Genomic DNA, 27,017 nt, shown 5'->3' on the forward strand with positions numbered 1-27,017 from the left:
CAAGATTACCACCAGTACCAGATTCTAATCAGTCTTTGCGTATGTGCTGCGCAGGAGGAATCTGTTCTTCCAGCACACCACAGTCACAGTGCCTGCAGGAAAATTTCATACTAGAATGGTTTTTTGTTATCTTCTGAGGTATATAGCACCATTGGTTGTCTGATATAAGAGAACATATTTGATGGCTAATACTCTGTTTGAGAGTAAACTGGAAATTCTTTTTAACTAATACATGGCACTCAGGTCTGGCACTCCTCAAAAAGTATAAAAGAGGTCCTTGCCTAATGGATCCAAAAAAGTCCAAATTCCTAGTCAGAATTAAACAGGTTGCATGCATGAAGTACTTTCTTCCATTTAAGTGGAGACTGAGCATAAAAGTTAGCTCTGATGGGCACTGTCTCCTTCTGTCTCATGGTTTCCTTTCTGCAGCTGAACAAAACCCCCCTAATTTCCAATCTCCTTGAACTCCTGCAAATTCAGACTCAAAAGCAATAGACTGGGGCTTCAGGCAGTGCTGCTCAGGAGAGAGTCCAGGTGACCAACTTACAGTGGGGTCAGTACAAAGGTCTGAAGAAGCAGCTACTTCTGATAAAAAGATTAAGAAAATAAAATAGCATTTGGGAAGATTTATTTGTATTGGAATAGTATTACTATAGTTTTGCTCTTGTTTTAGCCAGTTTTGCTTAAAGTAAACGCTCTGGAAATGAGTTACATTACGGAAAAACCTTGCTTTTGTTTTCTTATATTTTACCTTCTTTTTTTTTGAGACAAGGCCTGTAGCAAAACCTTCATTTTGCAGCTGCTCAAAACGATCAGGGAGGACATAGAAATGCCCCTGTTCTTTTTATTTCTGAGAGAAGAAAATGATACAGACATAAAAAAGTTGTAAGCAGAGTTAAAAAACCAAGAATGGCTTATGCTGCATTTAGCATATGGCTGTTAAGAGTAGGTACCTGAAACTGTAGGTAGAAATTTCTGCTAACTTTGAGACACCAACTTATATTGAAAACAACAGAAGTCACGGTTTTAGACCCTTCTAAAAGTCCAAAAGCTCACATGTCTCTAGATACAAGCTATCATTACAGCTCTAGCCTGAGTACCCTGAAGGGAAGCAAGCCCTCATTCCTGTGCTGCGCTTTCCCTTACGTCCAGGTTTCCCTCCTGAGGCTCTAATGAGCTCCAGCTGCACCACAGGCATGCTGGCTAAGCTGTGTGTTCCTGAGCTGGACCATCAGAGCTTGCTAACTCAATGCATCTCTACAGAGCCACTGGGTCTGTTACAAACAGGCTGCCTTCGTTTATAAATTGCCTTCTTATCTCTAATTGAATATGCACCACATGCGTGGTGCTTGTAATAATTATTACCTTTAAAATGGATTGCAATTGACAGGAAGTGTACAATGAATTCCAGTTCTCTACACAGCTATTTTCTGCGTTTAGCAGAAAAAGCTGAAGATTGGAAATGTGCCAAATGCATTGTTTCACCAGATGTACCATAAGATCTTATGGAACCCTGTAGAATAGTATAATGCTATAAAGAAATCTAAAGCTGCTTACTGTATGGGTTTAACAAGAAGAATCATAACAACACAAGAAAATCTTGATTTCTGCAAAAGGAATTATACTACCAGGTCTTTCAATCTGAATTTAACAAAATCCCTCATTATCTGACTGATGTTCCTGATTACTTAACCATGCTAAAAGAATGTTAATCTGCAGTCTCTTTACATGTGGTTCCCCTTAAATTTATGCGGAAATGCTGTAATTGTTTCCTCTCTTAGCTGTGAGCTACATGATGGATGGTAAACAGCTAGGAAACATTGCTACAAGTAAACTGATAACAGTAGACTTTATAACTACGGTATATCACTAAGTAGCTGCACAATTTATGATTTATATCATAAATTAGCTGCTATCCTATCCATAATAGTGAAAATATTGGGTGTCCACATACAGAAATGCCATTAGAATATTCAGTTCTATACTTCATTCCTTAATCTCCATTTTTCCTCTCTTTTTGCATACCTGCTTTAGTGATTCCTTAACTGAGAATGTGCAGATTTACTCTGGTCTCATTAGTTTCCATCAAGCATGTGTTCCTTTGTTATCAGCATTTTATGAAGAATACCATATTCTAGTATCTTACACACACACACACCCTATGAATAAAAATAGTATTTTGGACCTATGAAAAAGAGATCTTCTCTTGAAAAACAAAGGAAAACAACTTTCCTTCATTTTGCTTAAGCACGGGAACTGGAAAATACACATGCTTAAATGTAATTCATACCCTGAAGAAACCCAGAACTGTAGTGAAAACAGTATTTCTACAGAGAAGCCCATCTTGTTGAAAAATGATGTCATTTTTCATGCTGGTAGGCTAAGGAGCATAATGCCATATGCAAACTAGTTTCCAAATGGCTTCATTAAAGTTTTTATAATCTGTTTAAACATTAAACATTTTCTTTAAATATTAATAAAGTTCTTTGATTGTTAAGGTTATAGTTTACTCTTTACAGTACAGTAGCAGATGCCAGCAGTTGGCTAACATATACCAATTGGAATTAAAACCTGTAGGCCAAAATCTCATTGGCATATGGAGAAATATGTAATGAAATTCCATACTGAGATGCATGCTGTAGCTTCTTTGAAAGGTGCCCTGAATCACAAATGAGACTCTTATATGTCTTCATCTGTGCAGTGGAGTCTAACTGTACAGGGCTATGTAAGCTACTGCAGAATTTAAAAAGCTGGTTTACATAACTATGCAGATCATGTTATTGCATGTCTCTGATCTTCTCACAAAGAGGTTTGAAGAGTGACCTCTGAAACATTTCTCCTTACTGTGGGTAGCTAGCACTTATCCCTAGTTTTTAAGTCTGCCTCCATGCAAATATCCAGCCTCGTACCCCACGTCTGTAAAGCACATCTAGTTTTGTGAAGAGAATTTCCTCTAAGTACATAGGCTGTCAAATCAAGTCCCTTCCTAATTATTGCCACTCTTCTCATCAGTGCAACTGTGGAATGCATAGGGAGAAAAAGCAAACCAAAATCAATCTAATGCTGGGCTATGAACATATTTTTGCATCGTCAACATGTAGTGCTGAAACAGAGCAGAGTGCAGTTTAATATCACATACTTAAGAGTATATATGGTCACTTTTAGTTTAAATTATATCTTATTCAATTTTGCGTTTCGTAAAAGTTGACAATTACAACATTCCCTTAAACATGTAGTCAGTCACAACTCTTTCATCTGAGAATTTGTGACAGAGATAAAAAATAAAGGCAGGATTCTTCATTTAAGCCTGTCTTCATTTTTCATACAGGTAAACTAATTGAATAGAGTTTTATGTCATGAACCAAAGCCCTTTGACTTTAATGAGATTTGGCTTATGCTATAAATGAAGAGGTTCCAAATATAATGGTAATATAAGTAAAAACACTCGGATTCTTCCTTAAAATATAGTTATGTCCTAATGGTAATAATTTTCTCTCTGACTTTGTCTGAAACACTGACACTTCACATTATTGTGTTAGGTGATTTTAGTACAGGATTTATCAATAAATTCTCCAGTTATGGAATGAACCTCTAGAAAACATCATCTGTTTTGTATTTGTATGCATAGTACATTATACTGCTAAATTGGAATGCAGTAAAACTATTAAGCACATAGGTTTACATAGTCTTTAATGTTGAGGGTATTATTAATAGGTTCCTTTGTTATAACCCTGTGTTGCCTTACACTTCATGAGTATGTATCAATGCGTTCATAATTGCTCTTACTGTGGGGACATTGTGTTTGGTAAAGAAATTAAGATAGCTATTTCTTGGATGGTTAGATAGGTTACATTGTGATCTTTATAGAGCATCAAGTGTTTTGTCACAGTTGCACTGACCTCACCGAAAGAAGTCCATGCGCTTTGGGAGCTAGCGGCCTTACTGATGTTTTGGGGCCTCTGCTTCCCTGCAAAGGGCAATGCGTTTGCCCTGCCCACAGAACCCTGGGGCAATGGGAGGCGTTAAGGAATCTGAGCTGTTGTGGGATTTCTGACACTACCAAACTGCTATTGACAAAGATCCATTCTTGCAATCTGAAATGTGTTTTATATATCTCTCCTTTTTAACTTATACGATTCTTGCATGACTGCTGATCCCTCACAACTCTCTTTCTAGGGATATCATCTGCAAAATTCTGTATCAGCTAAAAAAATGCACAAAAGCCATGGTCAAAAGTTTTCAGAAGTACGTAGCTATCACCAAAATTCTTGCACAATAAGCTGCAAGAAGAAAATAAATACATGTAAATAAGGCACTATAATAGTCTAAAGCACTTGCCAGCATCCCATCTTTTTAGGGACTGCACAGCTGTGTTTCCATTACACGATTAATAGATTTTCTATCTTCAAAAGAGACATTTGTACAAAATGGTAGCACAGTGCAAGAAATACTAAATAGCTGACTATAGCTAATCTCTTTCTCATGGTGCCGTCTGTGGAAATAATTAAGGGCTAAAAAGCCCTTTGTCAAAATCTTTCAGATTAAATGTCTAAATCATGACTAGGATTCAAATAAGTGCCCTGCCTTTCCACATGTTTTGGTACCTATCTACTTTCTTTCACCTAAAATAATGAAAATAGCATGCAAGTTTGAGCACCTATTTCAAGCTTTTGACTTTTAATTCTGCTTTAGTCACACTAATTTAGGGGGGTGTAGACCACCCTTTGCCTCCAGTGAACTTGAGAAGAGTTCCGCGTGTTTGAGAATTCCAAACAGACATTCAGCATCCTCAGCAGCACACACTCATTTAGTGACTAATACTTCTCTTGAAGAACATTTCTCTCCACCCACCTGCTGCTTTCCTATGGATTCTGATCAGGAGTTATTTTTAAGGTGCATTAAAGAATGACTAGTTGTATCTTTTCACTACAGATACTTAATTTTATGTAAAATAAAGTGTCCTGAGCTCTCAGATTTAAGTACAGTTGAAGGTGTATCTTAGTTCAGGATTTTTAATTGCTGCTTGGTTTACTGTGCATCTTTTCTTTTTCTTTTCTTTTTCTTTTCTTTTTTTTTTTTTTTTTTTTTTTTTTTTTTTGCCTATATCGCTTGTGAGATTAGTAAAACATCACCAAGGAGACCACTAGTAATTTAGTAGACCTGAAAACACTGGAAATCTTCACAATACTTTCTCCAACAGTTTCTATTCCCTTGGTTTCAGCTGGAGTCACGTTATAGCCAGATGCAAACCTGCCCCATTTAAATTAATTATGAAACTATAATTTAAATTCAAATAGCCATGGGCTCACTTTGGGTTTGTGTACACTTACTTTGGGGGCAAGATTTTGCTTTTCAGTCTTTGCACCCTAACAACATCCAACTGCTGTAGCTTTTGTAGTTTTGATATTACTAATCTTTGCCCTGTTTGTGCTTGATACTACATATTCATCTCCATTGACCTTTACACATACAATTACTGTATGCAGACATATACACACGTGTGCACACATACACTCTGTGCTACATAAAAGGCACATATAAACAGCTCTGATAATTTCTTCTAAGTTCACTTCCTCCAATTATCCTTCATCTGTAATTTTTGATGTATTTCACAGATACAGTGCAGGGTGTTAGACAGCCCTTCACCACAGGCAATTATTTACTCACAGTGGAAGTACCAAGGTTGCAGCCACTTTGAAGCCAACTTGTATTTGATGACAGCTTTCTTGTGCTTTATCCACAAGATGGTCCTTTGTACTGTTTTCAAAAAGTACGCCATCAGCGAGTATCTGACATTTTCTGTATTTAAGAAACTGGACCTTTCACACTTAATGTTCATGCAAATCCCCCTCACATTCTATGTCTCATTTATCTCATCTCCATACAGCCTGCACTCTAGATTATATCTTTAAGTGTAGAGCACTGTTAGATGAGAAAAGTCATATACTCTAATACTTAAGAAAAAAAATGAGACACACAAAAACATAGTTGCTATTCACATTTCTCGGTCTTTTTGTCCAAATGAATCATCAATTCTTGAATGGTAGTCTATGTCAAGAGGCAGGGAAGCTGTTTAAAGATGATTGTAGAAATGAAACAAAAGAATTCCCCAAATTCCCACCCTAAACATATAAGCACAGATCAGTGGACCTACTAATCCAGTATACTGCTTCAAAAACTGGTACTAGAATCTGCAGAGTAACTGCAAATAACACTACTGAATATAACTATAGGGTAGCACTCTGCCAAGGTAATGTAATTAAAAGTTGGCTTATCAGTTATTAGTCGTTAAGAATAATAAATTGAGCTTAATATTATCAGGATCTCGTGCTATTCAACACCAGTTAGAGCAAGAAAGGTTCTCGGAGGATGCTCTCCCTAGGTTAGAAAGAGGTAAGGTCCTGTATCCATTCCCCTTCAGCCTCTATAAACAGACTTAAAACAACACAGTATATATATATATATATGGAAAACCCTGAACAAATAACTGTGGCATGGAAAGTAGAGAAGTTCTTTAGTAAACACTCTTTTATCTTCGATTAGGCACTGAATAAAAACAAAACAGCATGTTATCAGAAAAACATGTGCAAATACTGCTACTATTTTCTGGATTAAGCTAAAGTAGAGTCTTTCCTGATTTACAGTTCTACAGCATTTTTCCACAGAAGTAGTTTTACAGACTGTGAAGGGAAGCATTAATATGGGTAGATAGAAGCTGCAATATAATTTATATAGAACGGGTGCAAAGAGAGCAAGTATTTGTCCTGTAGTATGTTGGATTTGCAGTGATAGAAATCTTATAGTCATGAGCATCAGATAAGTTTTTGCAGTCTTGATTCTTGCTGGAAAGCATGAAGAAAAGACACCACAGACTTCATAAGAATCCTTTTTTTTCCTTCCTCATAGGTTAAAGGCCCTCATGGTTACTAGTTCCTAATATGGCAAAGACTAACTGAATTTCTTTCCAACACCCACAACTTGGCAAGGAAGGAAATTGTTTTTATGAACTCACATCAAGAATTAATATTAGAGAATATTTCCTCTCAGTAATTTGAAATGGAATAAATTGCATTCGTCCTCCTTAGAAATTGAATTGATCGCTTGAGGTTAGGACTGTGATGGTGAGTCACAGAAAAAAGAAACACTTGAGAGGGGCGAAAAGGGGAAGATGAGATTGATTTTGTTTTACTTTTGAAAAATCAGCACCAGTTCCTCTAATTCTAACATAAATGCAGAAACACAAAAGATGTACTAGTTCATTGCGATTTTAAAGACAACTAGGGTACGTTGATAACATTACTATTTTTCTTTGACCAGAAGGAGAACAGTCATGTTTTAAAGCATCTAAGTCTCTTTTGTTGGCTGAAATAGTCTTTGCCAAAGCCACAAATTGTTTCTTTCTTTTGCTTATTTTTTTAACCATTGTTCCATATACCATAGCTCTTAACTGTCAGTGCATAATGTCCCTGCTTCCACCTGATTGGTGATTTACTGCCCTAGAAAGATACCTTCCAAGAAAGTATCTTTCAAGTTCTTCAGAATAGGTCATAAACTTAAGCTTCATTTTTATTGACATTTTTGTTATTTTGCAGCTTTTTTTATTCTTTCTCTTCTACACATAGTTTATTCTCTGATTTCAGCTTTATAAGAATACTAGCTTAATCCTAGACAGCACAGGCTGTTCATAGCCTCTTCATTTCCGTTACCATAATCATCCCTCTATCAGAGAATGGAACAGCCATCAATGTTCCCAAAAATTTCCAAATTCATCCCTAAACACAGTGATTCTAGTACGACCATTAATTGCTGACCAGTCAAAAGTTCTTTATATCCCCTCAAACAATTTTCCAGCTACACTCTGTTATGCCCCATCTTGAGCAGAACCCTTCCTTAATACTTACAGAATAATACAGTACTGCTAAAGCAAATGTAAAGAGCTTTAACTGCAGTAATCCCTGAGCACATTACCTTGATACAACACAGCACTGATGATTCCTCCTTCCTTTGTGCCTGCAACATCTCAGTTCAGGAATTTAAGATAAATAAACACTTTGAAAATGGTTGTTTCTAGTTTGTGAACCATATAACTTAGATGACAAGGTGTAGGAGCAACAGCATCATCCTCTCTGTTTTGGCAATACCTTCCATTAAGGTGTCATTCTTGGGTTATTTTTAGGTACAACTTAATGCCTGATGTGTAATAGCAAAAGTAGGTTGTGCTGCAGGAAAGGGAGATAGTGATCTAAAAAGGTTCCCTCTTTTACAAACTGATTCATGTTTGAAAAAAAACAACCAAGTTTGCAGAAACCCCCTTTCCTAGGCAACTTAGCAACACTAATGATAGAATAATTAATTTTTCTGCAGTTAGGTCTAAAGTCTATTGAAGGCAGCATATAAATCCTCATGAGGCTCTGAATCTGGCTATCCTACCACAAGCGCACACCACAGTTTCTACTGCTCTCCATGCCTTACACATATAAGAAATTAGTATATTGAGTCTTAGACTTTGAACAGAGTCACTTACGTGTCAATTAATTGATAAAATCGAATAACAAAGTTCTTTCTGAGGGTTAATTTGAATCCAGTAATTAATGATGTTGACAGATACATTGTAAATACAAACCAAACTAAGCTTCCATTCACCCCTGAGGTCAAACCTTTTTAGAAGTTCTGAATGTTTTACTTTTTAAGTCATTCTCACTCTGATTTTCATTGTTCCAAGTAGTTTAGAACAAGATTTAGCTGCCTAATTTTCAACATTTTTGGTTTAAACTTCTTTTGTCCAGCAAAGCCATTCAAGACCTATGGCATTTTTAATAATAGAAAGGATTTGCCTTGATATCTGGGGCCAACATATTTTTTTACTGTTGCTAGTCAGAAGTGTATTCTGTGTCAGTCATTTTTCCAGCTTCTCCCAAGCTGAACTTTGGCAGTGGTGTGTAGATTATGCCAGAAACAATCATCCATACTATGTAAATGCAAAATATTGCTGGCCTTTCCTCTCCCTTGGTGCTGCTGTTTTCTTTATTTCTTTTTCCTTTTACTTTCCCAGTTCTTCCTCAGGCCTTACGAATCTTTTAAACCTCCCAGCTCTGTAGGGAAATAGAAAGTTATTGTGTGCCTTCCATAAATCTATTGGGGTGAAATTCATTGAATTCAGTAGCAAAGCCTACTGATAAAAAAGGCCAGAATTTTGCCCCAGGACATAAAAGATCTTGTAAGAATCTCTCTCTACTAGTCCGTTTGTAAGTTTACAGTCAAATATGCTTGGATATCAAAATTAGCACCATAAACAAGTTTATATTCTATCATGACTTTGAGTTACTTTTGCTGATTCTTTCATCTAAGCATGTTATTCTAGAAATGAGCATTATATCTCTAGGCTGTGGAGATTCATTATGGCTGTATAAAGGATTTCAGTCAAGAGGTTCAAATTCAAACCTTCTTTTTCTGATTCTGAAACCTCTAATCAAAAGAGAAAGATTAAATAAAGCAATTAGGCTATAATAAAGGCTTCTACAATCTCAGAAAAATTATGGTAGTCTGAATTCTCACTGCATTTTAATTCAAAATAGTTAGGGAAAAGCAATTTTCATCAACTATTGATTTATCAATATTCTTGACTTCATGGAACATTTTTGATAGCTATGTTCTAATTAAATAACATTATTCAAATCTAATAAATTTTATAACCATCACTTAACATTGACTGCTTAGGATTTTAATAGCTGTCAATTTCAAATCTCTCTTTAAAAGTATAATCAATTTTACATCCTAGCTGCTGTTGGACTATTGAAACTCTCCCTATTTTGATGTCATGCAAGAATATATCACTGTAAGATGTAAAGCCTAGACAGGTGGCATTCCTCCATGTTGCTAGCAAAAATCAGTGCAACTAGAGAACGCTTGCAGGTACCTGCAAAAGGTGGATGACATTCCTTCATCAGGTATTAAGTCAAGTGCAAGGATGTAATATTGCCATCAGTGAGTAAAATTCACTTAATTTTGCTGGAAATAAGTTGTGGATGTAATTAAGCTTTTACCCAATACCCCCATACTAACATTATTCCCTTCAGATGAAAGAATGCTGTTTGTAATTCTGCTTGTACCCAGTACTCTCATGCTAACTTTATTCCCTTGAGATGAAAAATGCTGTTTAAAATATTAGGATTTGAGAAATCTTACATTTTCCATCTCCCCAACCACAAGGGGACTGTGGCAAAGAATATGTTCATTTTCTCCTTTTGATGCTCCTTTAAAGAATTCTATTTTTATTGCAGCTGAGATTGGAACTTAGTGTGTCCCATCTTCCAGGTGCACTAATTACTTACCTAGATAATCTCTCTAACACTCAGTGAAAATTTAAGTAGTTCTATAAAATGGATCAAGTTGCAACACCCATTTTGCTGTATCTCTAATTGGCTTGAACTTAACTGTGGGGGTGGAGGGAAGGAAGGAGGAGAAAAAAGAAGGCACTTTCCTTATCTCTCTCACAAGATAAAACTAATACCGTTTTTATATCATATAAAATTTTTCACTTGAGTTAAAATAAAACATCAGTATAAGATAAACTTAGTGCTTACAGCAAGGCTTAAGGTGTAGATAACCTGGATCGATTCCTTCCTCTGCCAGTGAGAGCTGAACTGCAAGCGGTACTTCCCAGAAGAATGTCCCACCTTAAAAGTGATTTGTTGCACATCCCTCTTAGTACTTACAACAGCTGAGAGCAATAGAAAAACTAAGCATATTTGGTGAATTATGTGTTTTTAAATACATACATATTATGTCAATTTTAATAGACATTCTTAATATGAACCTTTTGTAACATCCACTTTTTACAGAGAAAATAACCAAAGCAAAGCAAATACCAGTTTCAGTAACTCACTGAGCTAAACACCTAAAGCAAGTGGCCAGATTGGTTCTGAACCAGGGTTTTGTAATTAATACTCTACTCTGCAATGTGATGACACTGGTGATTTATTACAACTCTTACTTTAAAGCTATAAGCAGATTTATAGACTTTCTGGAGACATAGAAATGGCACATTACAAATGAGGTTTTTTTACAGAAAAAATGTCTTATTACTATGTGTATATTAAAATGGTTTCTAGTATAATTTTCCAGTAGCCTTGGGGAAACTGATGGCAGCATATGAGCACTTTAATGCCAATTTCATTTAGAGTAGAAAGAGGTTAGTTGTCTGTGCAGGAGGCAAGGGAAGGAAATTTATGGTTATAGACAAAATATTTCCAAGGACTCAATATCTAGGATTCTAATCCTAACTTTTTTTTTCTTTTTCTTTTTCTTTTTTTAATGCAAGTAATCCCACTTGCAAGCACATATATTCAAAATAAGGGAAAATTTTGAGTGGCATATTTAAGCAGACCACGGACCATAGGAAGGACCTAGCTTATGGCCACTCAGACAAAAAAGGATGGTTTTCAGAGGCTAACGTGTATGGTGCAACTCTTCTTGGAACTCCTTGGGTGTCCCAGGAAATTATAAATTCCAGATGAAAACCTATTCCTCCTATTCTTCTTCTTCTCATCAAAAGGTCTTGATGTCTCATCTTTAAAATAGTGACAGAAAGGGTGTGTGAAAGGCATAATGATTTGGGAAAATGCTTCTATGGAATCTGTTTCTTAACATGGTTTTCAGAAGATCTCTTTCGAGTAAATTGTTTTGATCTGATGGGATTTATGCTGCACAGCGCTGACTGTTAAGTGCTTAATGGAGTATCTCCATGGGCTCTGTATTACTGTTGAACAAAACGCAAAAGCTGAAGAAACACTAAATAAAATACTATGCTGAATACAGGAATAAAAATGAAGTCTGGAGGACAGCAGATAACTTTTACATTATATCTACAAGCATCGAGTTCCAGCGAAAGGCATTCAGATATCACTTCTTTTATGACAATAACTAGTTCTGAAGCAGTTGGTTTGGTTTTGTGGGTTGGGTTTTTTTTTGCTAACTCAGGGTGAGAAATTTGAATAGATTGCACTCCATGAATAAATGTGTCATATGAGTTATATACTTTTAAAAAGAGACAGCAAACTATATGGGGAATACAGAAGACTCTGAATGAAGCTAACGAGCTAGTTTTACCATTCTAAGGAGCTGAATCTTTCATAAGAGACCATATCATGGCTGTGCCTGGAATAGGAAGGAGCCTACTCTAAATTAGCTATTGAAATAGCACCTGGATTTTTGCCATACAACAGAAAGAAACTAGTTTGGATTTAATCTTCTAGCAAGTAGGCAGTGCTAGGATAGTGGAAGATCAAAATACGAAGAAACTAGAAATAAGAGGGGGAAAAAAACCCAGCACAGTTCAGTACCAAAATTCACAGAAAAAATAAATGGGATTTGGATTGTATTTGCTCTTGCAAACAAACCAGTTGATGTCCAGCAATATGATTCAAGAACTGGAATAGATTACAGTGTTGCATGTGTCTGAGATGATGTGGCTAAAAAGTGTTACATACACTGTAAATATAGGCTAAGAAAACTAATAGGCCTATGCTGGCAGCACAGGAAACATTCCCAGTGAGCGAAGGAAGTATATCTTGTTCACGTTGATTGGAAACACATAGTCAAGAAGTAGGGATTTTTCTTTTTAACAGTCACTTACTGAAATGATTCTGGAGGTTTGAAGCTGCACTGAAGTAGGAAGAAACAGGATGCATGTAGCCAGAAAAGGAGATAAAGTTGTAGGGAAATGTAAAAGATGCACTAAACTGAAATTGCAAGAAATACCTACAAGACTGCATTCTTGACCAGATTGCTGGGAGACAAGGGGTGAGAAGTTTAAAACCAGTAATGTCATGAAAGCACTTCAAGGCAAGAGTAAAAGCTTGAATTTACTGTTGAAGATTATTGAGAAAAAGTATACAGCAAAAGCCATGATATAGCAAAATCTGGTTTCTTTCAAAAAATGTATGCAACAAAAAGTTTGGAAAATACAAGAAAGAAACTTTAGTTTCAGAAACTGTGTTTCTAAAATGCATCAATAATAGATCTACTTTACATTTCTTTAAGTCTTGAATGAGATTTTGTAAATGAAGAGTGAAATATCATTCAGCTTTAAAACCTCTGGAGCACCTTTATCTTACCCCAAGAACTAAAGTATGCAGTTGTGGCTCCTCATAGCAGTACCCTTCCCTCAAAAGATTTTTATATATAGACAAATATGGTTTTTATATGTATATATAAGTAGATCCTGTCATGACACTCCTGATACATTGTTTAAAGCATTAGAAAAATGTGTCAGATGACATTCCCACAAAGAAGTGGGATCATGTTTGCTCCCAAAATAGAAATGCAAAGATTTATCATAATAATTTCTATGGGTCACAAGATCCCATACTTTGAGGTTTTTTGATAACTGGCTTCTGTCATTTAAATTTAATTTAAATAATTTAAGTCTACTAACTTGCAAATATTTCATGTGTTTGTTTTCATGTTGTTCAGCATTGCAGCACAAAATGGGGGCTATGGAATGTGAGTTTGGGATAAATGATGGTGCTGCCATGGGGTCCGAAATATCTTCCCGTATACTACTGGGTTTTATGCCATTTTGCCTCTGAAATTTGTTTTAAATAATGATTCTGACAGCTCTCATTTTTCCTTTGTTAGATCTTAGTGACTGTTATTGGATATTTATTTTTAGAAGCACAAACATATTACAAAAAAATGCATAAGCCCATTGAGGATGAATAAAATATCTCCATAGTAACATTCCAGACAGTGATGTATGACTGGCTGTAGACAGACTGACAAACTTCGGCCCTAATTCTGCATTTGTTAGCGTAGTCTCCTGAGCCCAAAAGTGACTTCAGAAGTGAAAAGACCTCTTTTGCTCTCCTCTGTAGTTACTTGGCAGCAAAGACTGATTTTTTCCAGATGTGGATAAATATGAAAATTTATTTTATTAGTTTTTATATAATCAGCTGCAAATGCAATCAAGAACATCCCCTCAAGGCAAATGAATATTTTGGCTTTGCTTGTTTTTTCACAGAAGAAATCCTACCATAATCATGTATTTTAGGCTTATTTTATAATACATTTAAATGATATTTTGAATAGTTTGGTTTGAAATGAGTAGTAGATATTGATGTCGATACAGTGCAATAAAAGTTTTCATCTGCAGGATAATATTCATGGTAATAAAAAAGATGGTGTTATATTTTAAAGGCACATGTTCTTAAAAGTCCATTTAGGAATTTTTTTTTCTCTCTTGGCATTAGTGTACCCATACCCAGTAGTGTATTATGCATAGCCACTTGGGTAATCAGGAGCCATTTCCCAGGCTCACCTCTGTAAACATGAGTGAAGTTGAAGTTAAATTCCCTGAGCTTCCTTGCAGTTTGCATTGAAGCTTGTATAACTTACTTGCTGTTTGTGTATTTTGTCAGTTGTCTATGTCAAGCTTTCATACACAAATCAGAGAAAAACATGCAAGCAACCATGATTTTTAAAGCTAAAAGACACCATGTATACTGTATAGCAGATTAGACGGTTTTAAAATCCACCCTTGAAATAGGTGCAATTTCTGTTCCTTTCATCTAGACAGTTCTGTATTCCAAGGGAACCTGGTGATAAACAGTAGTTAGTTACAGACATGAGTCATAATTATGTTCTTTCTCTCTCATTTAAGTTGTTTGAGTTCATGAATTTTTTGGCTGAGAATGTCATCTTCTGTTACATGGGACTCGCACTATTCACGTTTCAAAACCATATCTTCAATCCTCTTTTTATATTTGGTGCATTTGTATCCTTTTCTTTAAAGAAGTATATATCTATGTACATGTGTGTATATGTATATTTTTATATATAAAGAATGTGTGTTCTATGTGAAAAAAATGTCAACAAGCAAACCAATCAGTTCCTTAAATACTAAAAATCAATTTTTTGTCAAGTCCAAAGGCAATCATCTTTATTACGTGTATCTCAATAACTGGCTCAATACATGTAAGCACATGGTCCTTTGACAGTTGCTGTTTTGCAGATCTGCTACAAGGCAAATAGCTTTAAACCAGCTGGGGAACTTTTGCCACTGGTTTACAAGTGGGGTGGGAAATCAGATTGTGTATTGGGACACATCTGTGGGGACAGGTGCAGGCACACAAAATCTTTTTGCCTGTCCAGAGCCAGTGCAGGTCCACAAACTGTAAAGCTGCCTCCAGACAGATATGTGCCATAAGCAGAACCTCCCCAAAGCTACTTAAATGATATTAAGTCCTTAAAAAGCAAACAGTTCTGCATTGCTCAAATCTTTGCTTCTTTGTATTTGATATCTCTAGTATACATCGATTTATTTACACCATCATGTGCCTAAGTGACTGGTAAGAAAAAGTCTGTGTCTTTAATTCTGCCGTGGTTTCTCAACAAATCTGTTGCTTACTTGTACAGTGGTATCGATTCTTTTCATGCTGACAATTTACACGATTTTTTTTGGCTCAGAGCAGCAGCCCTTTGCTTATCACTTTTTGATGAACTGTAATAGCTTTGAAAGTTGGGATCATACTGTTTACTTGCAGTAATTTTTATATGTAATTTCCAAATGAATAATAAATGCATCACAGCTCCCTTGGCTACAGGTTGGGTTAGATGGCAGAGAGGACCCCAAGAGCCTATTGCACCCCCCCACCACCACAAGGCAAGTGCAATACTGTGTCCTGCGCTCCTCGCATGGGAAGACAGTTGAACGTGAGAGCAGCACCCCAGACGGGGACTGTGCTGCAGAGCACTGCAGGGACCTGGCTCTACTGTTTCCTCTCACTAAGAGCCAACAGACTGCAACAGGGTTGCACTGGATGGCTGAGCACAGGGCACGTGAAGCAACCACTGCTAATGCATGTTCTCCCAAGTCCATAGGAGCTTTAAGCAGCACTTGGCCCAGCAGATATGATACATACAGACATTGCCACTCAAGTACTTCAGCTATTCTACAGTCCACAGCATGTCTCAGACTAATAGTGCCATAATTAAGTCCTAAGAGTCACAAGACAAGGGTAGGACAGAACCTCTAAAAGCATGTATAAGGAGCTCTGATTGTCTTTCTTTTTAAACTGAAATAGCCTCATGTTTCTAATTAAGGCAACTTTTGTGATCATTCCTCGGAAGAGTAATAAAGAACTCCTTTCAAAAAATCTCCAAAGAAAAAGGAAAAAAAAGAAAAAAAAGCAAAGAGTGCTGGATATAGACAATATGAATTATCAGGAAATAAGAAAGTAATCATGTCCAAAAGCACATTTATTCTTTGCAAATTGCTGCTCAAGGAGATAATGCCATCTCTGCAATTGATGACGGGCATTTTACTGAAGGACTGAAGATGAAGTCACAAGTGATACAAATGTGATGAGTAAAAGTAGAGTGATTGAAGTGGGATATATAATGATGAATATAAAACCAGGATGTCTAGGGAAGACAATATCTGCCACTGCACAGTTTTATAATGAAATTGGAACCAGAAGGATCTGACATGTAAAATATGAAGGAAAATAATCTCATATTCATTTTAATTACACTTTTAAAATAACTTTGGAGAAATACTGGGTTTAAGTTAACTGGTTTTATCAGGAGTTCCTCCACCATTTTCCTCAACACCTTACATTTTAGGTGGCAGTTTTTGTAGCAAGAGCTTGCAACATATACCCACTTTCCTTCCTTTTGAATTTGGGTCGAAAACAAAAGATTCCCAGGAACTTTCAGCACATGATGATGTTTTCAGGTAAGTGCTATTTTGGTATTTTTCCTATCCACATTTAATAACTGACAAAGATAGTAATCTATCACTAGAAGAACCCACATTGATCACAAAGAAATCATTATCTTAAAACTCAAGATAGTCTCTTCAAAGCTACTGAAGCAAATGGATGTATTCTCATCAACTTCACTGTGCTCTGGACCTATTTTAATTAACTTTTTGGAAACCTACCACCCAGGAAGCCAGTCTTTCAACCCACTGTCCCCCATCTGTCTACAATTCCATGACAATTTGGGAATACCATGTTTTTGGTATTCCCAAAACCATGGGAATGGTTTTGGGACAACACAACAATACCATGTTGTGTTGTTTTAGAGGCACCTGTAGTATACCTGACGGTATGCTTATGTACCAGCAAATAAATATCCAGTTTTGAAGGTGTTAGTAGTGATACTCAAATCAGATACGGTCTTTGGCAATTCCTTTAACTTCAGGAACAGTTTTGCTTTGAAACATGAGACTAGAAGACTTTAATTCCACAGAGATTTTCATATGTATTTCCACCTGACATTTGAGTACTTTGTTTTCCAAATTCAGATTTTATTGATTTTTAACTCTGGTTAACATTGTAGAATAAATTAAAAAAGAAAATCCAGAAGAGGGAGACATGTTCTACTCTTGTGCATCATCCCCTGAACTGTTAACATCTCAGCTGGATTTGGTATTTTTGGACTTGCACAAGCTAGAAATACCTCCACTTGACTTTCTGATGCTAGTTAGGAAAAAAAATCACTTATAAGCTAAGAACATTTGTTCGGTAAATGACAGAAACACAGATCCCCCATGAAATAATTTTCTAAAATTAGAAAGTCAGCATTTTTTTTCCTTCAATTTCCTGCTTTTTATACAAAAATCTATTCCAAATTTTTATGGATAAAAGTTCTTGATTGACAGCCTTGATGTACACTGATCTATTTAGCCAGATAACAAGTAAAATACAACACGCCACATTTCAAGCTTCCTCATCAGGATTACTCCACATCAGGGTGCCTCATTTATGCCTATATAATTCCATCTCTAGAGAGCAACACAGTAGTTCATTTCTATATCCATTCAATCCTTCTGCTGAAAGCTGCCACTGAAAATGTCAGTTAATACCAGCTAGATTGTAGTGAGAGATGATTACATACATCCATTAGGAACTGGCTTTCAGACCGCCTGCTCACCTACAATTGTTAGCCACGTAAGATGTATGTGTAGATCCCTCTAGTAAAGCTAGCAGGTGGCCAACTAGACAACAGCATGAAAAATAGCTTCATATCATTAGTTACCTAGTTTCTGGGCTCCGTTTTTGCTTTTATTTTTAATCAGATAAAGTATAGAGTTTAAAATCTTCTAAAATATATCTTATGCTTCAACTTTTCTGCCCTCATTTTCTCCAGTCAAATTTCATTCTCCACAGAACTAGGAGCAGAAAGTAGCCTGCAGCCAACAACTGAACATGAGAACTCACACTCACGCATTAGCTTTCCAGTACAATCTGGCAGCTGAGAACTGAAAATAGTAATATTGAAAACTTCTATAATGTAAACATTAAAATATTCAGAAAAGTAATTTTTAACTGTTTTCACTGTATTGTGTAGAGAAAAATGTCTTTACAACATTATAAAAAAGTAAATGGAATCATCTGCAAGTAGAGCAATAAAGACTGACCGCCTCTCACGCTGCCAGCAGTTTCACACTTCACAGAACACTTAGGATATGTAGATTTTCTGTGTAATTGTACTTTTTAATATGCACTAAGACTTGTGCTTAGTTACCAATAACATTCTTATTTACTATAAACTGATCATACTGTATATAGTGATAAACAGAGAAGGCAATGACTGCCAGAAGAGAGACGCATTTCTGATATGAGTAAGCAAGGCATTGAATTTGAGTTTGGAGGAAGATGCTTATTGCCTACACAAAATCAGCAGCGATATTCTGGTATAGGATCAGGTTCTAGTCGATCACGGGGAAAACCGCGTTTCACTCGCCACAGCATCACACACTCACATGTAGAAGACAATTAATTTGAGGTTCGTTTGTTTTCCATCCTATCATTACCAAATGCACCAAACATTTACTGCTTTCTTTACTGAGTTTTACTGCCATAATCACCATGAATATCAAAGTCTTATAAAAAGCAATTAAGGTCAGGCAAGTACATTGTTGATCAGCATTTGAGTATATCTTACTCTGCAAAGCATTCTACTGCAGTCATTAAGTTCTACTTTTTGAGGAGTATTAAAACATTTGAGAAAAGGTGGAAGAGTTAGGCTTGGGACTGGATTATGTAGCATTTTGATTTATTACATTCTTCATCTGCTTCTGCCACTCCTCTAACAACACATTACGGAGGGTGGATTCACTTTTAAAACTATGTTTAATCATGATTCCTGATAATATTCCATTATAAATCAAAACTAGATTAGTCCTTGTATAATTAAGCCTGAGCTTCTCAAATTAAGTTCAATAACAGCTAAAATGAGCAGGCCAGCAGTCTCTGCTCATGTGAAAAGGAAATATTTTAATGTCTTAAATTGTAAGGAAGCTAACGCTATACACTAGTGATCTATGCTGCATGAAAAATGCCTCATTTCAGTTCAGACCCTGCTATGATGCCTTTAACTGGTAATAAAATTAAAAGGGAAGGAAACTAAATGGATCCAGATGGACTTATTAATGGCAATAACATATTTGATATTTGGGCATCACTGCCACATGACCAGGAGAGGACTATTTCACAGGCACAGTACTGCACCTTCCACTCTTCTTCCAATATCTCTATTTACTTTTTACTGTGCTTTCCTCTTCTCTACAGCATATAAATCAGCAAGAGAGAGGCTTGTGGGACACGGTGCTACAGGGGTGGTTGCCGTTAATATAAGACATTACAGCAGCAGTAGAGTCTGAAAGGGTGGAACACAAATGCAGAAGAAAAACAAAAAAGAATGCCTGTGTACAGGCAGCTGTTGTGCAGGCATTTACATCTGCACACTCATACATACATGGTGGTGGGAAGTGTCAAAGTGAACTTTTCCAAAAAGATAGATATGAAAAGAAATCAGCTAAAGAGAAAAGAAAGCAAGGAAGAAAAGAGCAGAGAACCACAGTTGAAACCAAAACACCAGATCTACATACAGAAAGTCTCCTTTCCTAGCAGATTCTCTCCACACTACCCACAAACACTACTGCCCTCAAAGGCTCTTCAGAGGGATGGGCTCGGAGTGATGTGTGTTTGTGGAGAGTGAGCAAAGGATGGATAACAGCCCAATAGGACACACCTTTTCTCTTCTGTGGGCCTCTGAAGCTTAACCCTGGGGGTGGTTTTCTTTGGAGGCCCTGACACATTAAAGAATATCTCTTAAAGATGAATCCCTAATGGCTGGCACAGCTGGCAGAAAAATCTGGTAGGAAATCTGTGATAGAACCCAAAGGATCAATGGATCTGCACAGATGCAGAGCTGCTGTCAGTGCAGCATCTCTGAAAGATGAGGGGAGAGAGAATCTCTGCTAATGGTTCATCAGAGCATTTTCCTTCTACCGCGCCATTCTCTCCAGGTGTAGCTGAGGTACCAATGTCCATTGGAGCCCATCATTCCATTGTGCTTTGTTGGTATTTTTCCCTGAGTTGTTACAGAAAACCTAACCTTCCTTGTCTTCAGTCTATTTCAGTATCTTACCGTCTTCTGAGGCTGTTAAAATTCCCTTCCTTCATTTGTGTTGTTACCTGGAATGTATTTTGATACATATAATACTGTTCCTTGTTTCTCATTGAGTCTTTATGTTTTAGGTTATATTCATCTGCTTCCCATTGTTTTAGTTGGAAGCAAATGCTTTGTTTGATTATTTATTTTACTTTAGACGTGTTTTTAGTTGAAACTGAATTAGCTCTTATAGACCATGCTGAGCCTTTTATAAATGAAAAATGCAGTGAAGGCACTCACTGTTTCTCTAAACTGAAGAAATACCCAGTCCAGCACTCAAGAAATAGAGAGTCTTAATGACATATTAATTAACAAATTTTTTTTAATATTCCTTCTTACCAAAAGATATGTTTTAGATTTAATATTGCACATACCATTGTGATGCAGTTGTGGAAAGCAGCATTGTTTTCCACCAAAATGTAGCCACCAATAATTTAAGCATTTAATCTGGGCTAGTCATCTAGATTACCACTATTACCACTGGAAAAAGACCATTTCAGTAGTGGTTCATTCCCTCCTTGGATACATGTATAAAATGAGCTGATATTTTTTTCCCCATAAGAAAATAGTAAAGCACGTGCATCCTTAGAGATGTCTTTTATGTAAAAGTCAAGGACAGGCCCACTTGTTGACTGCAGTGTTATTTTCATAAAAGCAGAGATTTTAAACTTGCTGCCACTGACCATTTTCAGCTAGTGTAACTACAGTCTGGTGCTTCCTTGCAGAAATGGTTTTGTGGTGTTCTCTGGATAAACTGTCCATCTTCTATATCAAATAATTCACATTCTAGCTATGCAATCTTAAAGAGCTTTAGAGTTCTACTCCAAAAATAGCTGCATTTAGCAGTTGATTAAATGATTCTGCATATACCATCAGTGCCTTACAAGAGGTTTAATTATTAGATTTAATCTCTTGATACTTGCAAAGTACTTTTTGGATTCAGTGTGTATTGTATACATGTAATGGCTTTGCTCTCTACACTTATTTTGTGGAATTTTTTTTAGAAAACAATAAAGTAAATTTAAATAGATAAATGAAAGGCATTGGAAAGTATAGAGTATTATTTGTATTATGTATCCTGAGGGCTGGAGGCACTAGCAGGCTTTTTTCCCCCTTTTTTTTTAAATGTGTCACTCTGTGAGTTCCTATTTAGTTAGCTTATTACTACCTATGGGGCTTTTTTTAAACTCACTATTAGCTGGTTTTGCCACATTTGTAACTTTTTGTTTATTCAGTCTCTGTAGGTGTATAATTTTACAACTATGATAATATTTCAAGTACACTAAGAGCTAAAAATCTACATTTATTCTGTATCTCCTTTTTCGATACTTAAAATCATCTTTTTAAAACTATTCATTGTTTTTAAGTCATAATTTTTCTGACTGTTTTTAGCACATTGAAAGATCTTAAAGACATTTGAAAGAAATTTTCTATTTTTTCAAGCAAGAAATGGGTAGCCTATTTGGCTACAGATTTTAATGCCAACCCTCTTTCTCACTTGCACCTGATTTCATGAGTAGTCCCACTGAAGTCACTAAAACAACACAGGGAATAGATTTCTTTTTTAACATGCATAAAGTCCAGATTACTATTTAATTTGCAATTATTCAAGACACAGAATTCAGTGGATGTAAAACAAATGTGTGATTATTATGTGAATATGAGAGTAGTTTCATTGTTTACTTTTGCAAAGATGCTCACATTGCATTAAACACCATCCTTTCAATTAGCACAGCTCTGCATTTTATAAGTATGATCATGGTCTGAAAATTTCCTCTGGAATTGGGTTTGGGCTGAAAAGAGTAAAATTCTGTTTCTTTATCACATTAAGTTCATCATTCTTGTCTTTTTTTTTTTTTTTTTTTTTTTTAGGTTTACGTGGTGCAATAGCATTTGCATTGGCTATTCGAGACACAGAATCCCAACCCAAACAAATGATGTTTACAACAGCACTGCTTATTGTGTTTTTCACAGTCTGGGTATTTGGTGGGGGCACAACACCAATGCTCACGTGGCTTCAGATCAGGTTAGTACTCTCTTTACAATATTAACCATCAAAATAGAATGCAATCACTATAAATCAATCACTAAATTCCTACAGCTTTCTAAGGCTTACTTATATGCTTTTTAAGAGAGTTTTACAATCACAAAGGAAGTATTTGGCTATCTGGTAGAGGCTCCAGACCACAAGGAACGGGTTCTTCCCAAGTTCATTATGGATTTGGACCTAGGTCAGACCCATCCTTATTTCCTAAGAGTTTGTTTCACTACTGTTCCTTTTAAAACACTGTGACTAAACGTTAGCACTGTCCTCCTCACTGTTGAAGAAAGAGCTATAAAGGCAGATTTTGCCCTCATCTAAAAATGTGTATTTATTACACAAACATGTCACAAATAATGTATTTCTGATTATAATGTTAATATACTAGAAAATCTTCCTGCATTGGTGTATCATTCAGCCTGCATTGGTGCATCATTCAGCCATTAATATATTACTCATTGTTTTCTATATGCTCTGTCACTACATTATTTTTTAAATTAATTCATATTCACTTGTATTCACAGACAGCAATGAATGACAAGGGCGGTTAAATAAGAAAAGAGAGGGAAATAGGAAGGTGGAATAGAGAGTATCTAATTTAAATGTAGTGTCCTGCCAAGTGTGCTTTTTTGAAACCCCACTTTTAACAATAAGAGTGTAATGCTATTGCTGAGTTCTGGTTACTTCATAATCCATTAAAACTCACTGCCGTGGTTCGTAAGGTCACCAAAGAAAACCTCAGCATCAAGATAGGCTTGTAATTCACAATTCCTTATCATTTATACTATATATAGCATATGCTTTCCTTGTTTACAAAATGATGTCTGATTAACAAGCCTTTGTGTCAGACTGTTGCTATAAAGTACCAGCTGAAGGTAACTACATTGGAGCTTTAACAAAGAGCATAGATAAAAGCTTGCGGACAAAATAAAGACTAGCGTACAAGTGTACTGTATAAACATAAAATGCAGGCGTCCATATGCAATGTGGGGGCTTTCTATTTCTGTGACAGTTTGATTCTCTTTCACGACATCTCTCTCATATCCCATAATGTCAATCAAGTTCATTACAGTTTGGATATACTCCGCCACTGTCAGCCATCCTTCTGAGATTTGCCACTTTTTTCACTGTTAGTCAGCAATACAGTTGCTCTATATGGCAACAGAAACGTGGGTGAGAAGGAATATTCTCATTAGATCTTGTGGACCAAATTGGTTTGGATTACTATAATAGGAGATTAAGGAATCATTTTGAGAATACAGTAAGGGAGAAAGGAGATGGGCAGTAGTCATGTGTCTAGTCTAAGGACTTAGGTCACTAGATGCCTGTCCTGGTCTAGCACTCTAGGTAATTTTTGAAATGAACATTGTCAAGTACTTTCACTAACACAAGCAATTTAATTGGATGCAATGGCATTTCTTCTGCTACTTAGTACTACCCAGAGGTGGGAAGTCCCACAACACCACAAGTGAGGGGCTGACTCTTATATTAACTATTTATACCATTCAATGCAAGCATGTGCTTCTTTCTTTGCCCACTTGTACAACAGATTTTACCAAAGACACTGAAAGTACACAGTCATTATTGGTCCGAAATGTTCACCTCTTTGGGGATCTCCTCTGAATCCCAGCAGATCTGCCAGGCAGATTTACCAATCAAATAATTTGGTTTTGTAACTGGGATATAGATTTTCTTACTATAAAGCTATTAGGTTCACAATTCCCACTTAATTTCTTGACATCAGAACATACAGCTTCATAAATTATGAGCGTGTGGTCAAACTGAGATAAAACTTTAAATAGACATCTTTAATTACAAATGTATCTTGAGGCTCTGATTTCTCTTTCTAGTGAATATATTTAACTGTCTTTATAATTTATTACACCTCAATATGGAATTTTGTCCTTAGCTACCAGTATTTGTCATTTTAGTCTTAAGTAATTTTGCTAAGTGATTGTATTTAAAGGTGGTGGTAATTCATGCCAGTTGATACCTGTACGGATTCTAGCAGACTTGGGTTTGCTGAGAGGGTTATGGGGCTGCTCCAAATTATACCACCTTGCTTGGTGCACTACCCCCAGTATGCTTGCAGCTGTGCCTGAATGGCAATTCTGAGCTGCATCTATCCCCACGTTTTGGGTTTTTTATAAAATCAGAAGAGAGAGATTGTATTTTTCATGCTAGTTTGGAGGGTTCCGCTCACAAAGCCAAGGGAAACTGCATTATGAGGACAAAAAGGTATGATTGTCTGTGAAGAGACTCATTGGAATGTGTTGGTACGTCATAAATTACAGAAAAAAGGGATGAAGCCAGTGAAATGCTGCAACTGTGTTTGTAAGTACAGAAGAGGGAGACTGGTCTCACACTAGCCATTAAGTGTTCAATTGATGTGAACTTACATCAGGCACCATCCCAGGGCAGTTTGAAACCACTTCTGTGTGATTCCCAGTGCTTTAAGGAACCAGATTTACCACTATTGTTCAAATCCAAAGCCCAGTGCTAGATCAGTTAATCTAAACAACTAGAAATAAAGCTATTCACATTTTCAAAATTAAGTACTTATGGGAAATGAAAAATATACGAATGGCTGCTTTAAGGTCACAGTGACTACACTGGATTTCCCTACGTAACCTATGAGTTGCTGTATAGGTAAACCTTCTCAGGAGACAGGAACAGTCAAAAATACAGTGATCAAGCAAATAACAGTCCAAAGCTGAGCGTACTCTTTCGCCAATTAACCATTTCATCATAAAATGATTATCCAGCAGGTAATATATTTAATTGAACAGGAGGCATTCAGAGGATAATAAAGAGGAACATGTGATTTCTGAGATTATTTGGATGAATTGAATCTTTTTCACATACATTTTAATTTGTGCCCGCTATGTGGAATAGGCTACAGTTCCTATCAGTAGTTCAGGAGATGCAACTCTTAACTCCTCAAGGTTAATCAAGTTCATCTTATCCTAGAGATAAGTGCTTGAGTTTGTATGTTACACACTAACTTATCCACATTTTGGTTTTAAGATCATAAATAAATCTATCCTCCATTAAGTTGAAGATATGTAAAAATAATATAAATTACAAATAACTAACACTAATATATTTACCATTTGCTCCACCATAATGCATTACAGTGTTAGTCAAGGTAAAAGACAGTACTGAAGATCTGTACAGACTTCTTTTTGTATATTAATGTCTACATATTATACTATGTTTCAATGATGTACTGCACTCTACATAATTTACATTGTGAAATTCTCATAACAGTGACCAAAACTCCTCGTATATCAACAGAGTATAAGGGAATAGAACAATGACAATTTTTAAATAATAGTAGTAATAGTCTTCTGAAAAATCAGTCTTTGTTTCCATAATAACTGGAATTTCCATAATCTTCCACCTCTCCTCACAGCAATAGCATCAGATCTGCTTTTCTTTTTTTTCAGTTAAAATTCAACTTAATGTAAATATAATCTGTCACTCTATTTTTAGAGAAAAGATGAAGATGTGTCCTTAGAGATAACTACCAGCTGATTTATTCCAGGAATATATATGGCTTATACAACACTTGCAAATTGTTGCCAAAACATATAGTAAGATATATTATCAAAACTAACCATGTGCTACTGAAAAATGCTCCATTTCCATCTCCTGTTTAGTGCAGCAATATCACTCAACTATCTCACAAGGTTGCAGAGGCCAGCTGTGCTGAGAGCTTTTGTAAAAAGAAGCTTAAATGGATCCCAGTAGTTCACCCAAGTTTATTAAGGTTCACAAGTCTAGGTCCCTTTGTTTAACAAACAAATTATATTGAAACATATGCCCTTACTTAAACTATAGCTTGAATCTAAGATAGGTTCTTAAAGCCTTGGAAATCTGACCTGCTAATAGCAGGATTTATGTCTGCACGTCTCTATATGTCAAAATACAGTTTTAAAAGGAATCCATACCAATCATTCTCATTATATTCCTAGTATATTTATCCATAGATAGTAGCCTTCAAAATGAGTCTTAAAATTCTTGGCAAAGTCTGAATATTTTTTAATTTTGTTCTATAAGAATGAGACATAATGTCTTATTTATTTTAGCTGTCTCCTTTTTTAGATACCTGAAACTCTGAGTTTCAGGAAATGTTGAGCACTGCCTTTCTGAAAATCAGGACTTATTTAAATGTTCCCAGTTGCCTGGTGCATATTTCTGAGCAGAGAGGCATATGCACAGTCAGTTACAGTGTTATCAGCTGGCATTCTGAGAGCAGAATTGGTTGCACCACATTCCTAAATAATACATTATCTTTTGGCTTATCTGAGCGTTATAACTAGAAAGAAATTGCCTTTACTCTCCATGTGAAAAGACTACAATATACTGCTCTTGGCAGACAATGAATAAACCTGCATCAGCGTAGGAGAATAATATCATGATATATCAACAGCAAAACAAAGATAGCCATTTAAGCATGAGTTCACAGTCAAATTGAAGTATTCAATAAATGTGCCTTCAGAGATGTTGA

At 36.1% G+C, this 27,017-nt stretch overlaps 1 protein-coding gene across 2 annotated transcripts in view; it reads left to right on the forward strand.

Moving 5' to 3' along the window:
- SLC9A9 (solute carrier family 9 member A9) overlaps nt 1–27,017 on the forward strand; it is a 250,212-nt gene that overhangs the window by 139,560 nt on the left and 83,635 nt on the right. For both annotated transcript variants that reach the window (XM_075507217.1, XM_075507218.1), the window contains exons 14-16: nt 14,660–14,773; nt 16,624–16,735; nt 22,336–22,489. In XM_075507217.1, the coding sequence (XP_075363332.1) occupies nt 14,660–14,773; nt 16,624–16,735; nt 22,336–22,489 (380 nt within the window). The remainder of the gene's footprint in view (nt 1–14,659; nt 14,774–16,623; nt 16,736–22,335; nt 22,490–27,017) is intronic.

Source organism: Mycteria americana, chromosome 7, assembly GCF_035582795.1.
Source record: "Mycteria americana isolate JAX WOST 10 ecotype Jacksonville Zoo and Gardens chromosome 7, USCA_MyAme_1.0, whole genome shotgun sequence".
Taxonomy (NCBI): Eukaryota; Metazoa; Chordata; class Aves; order Ciconiiformes; family Ciconiidae; genus Mycteria; species Mycteria americana.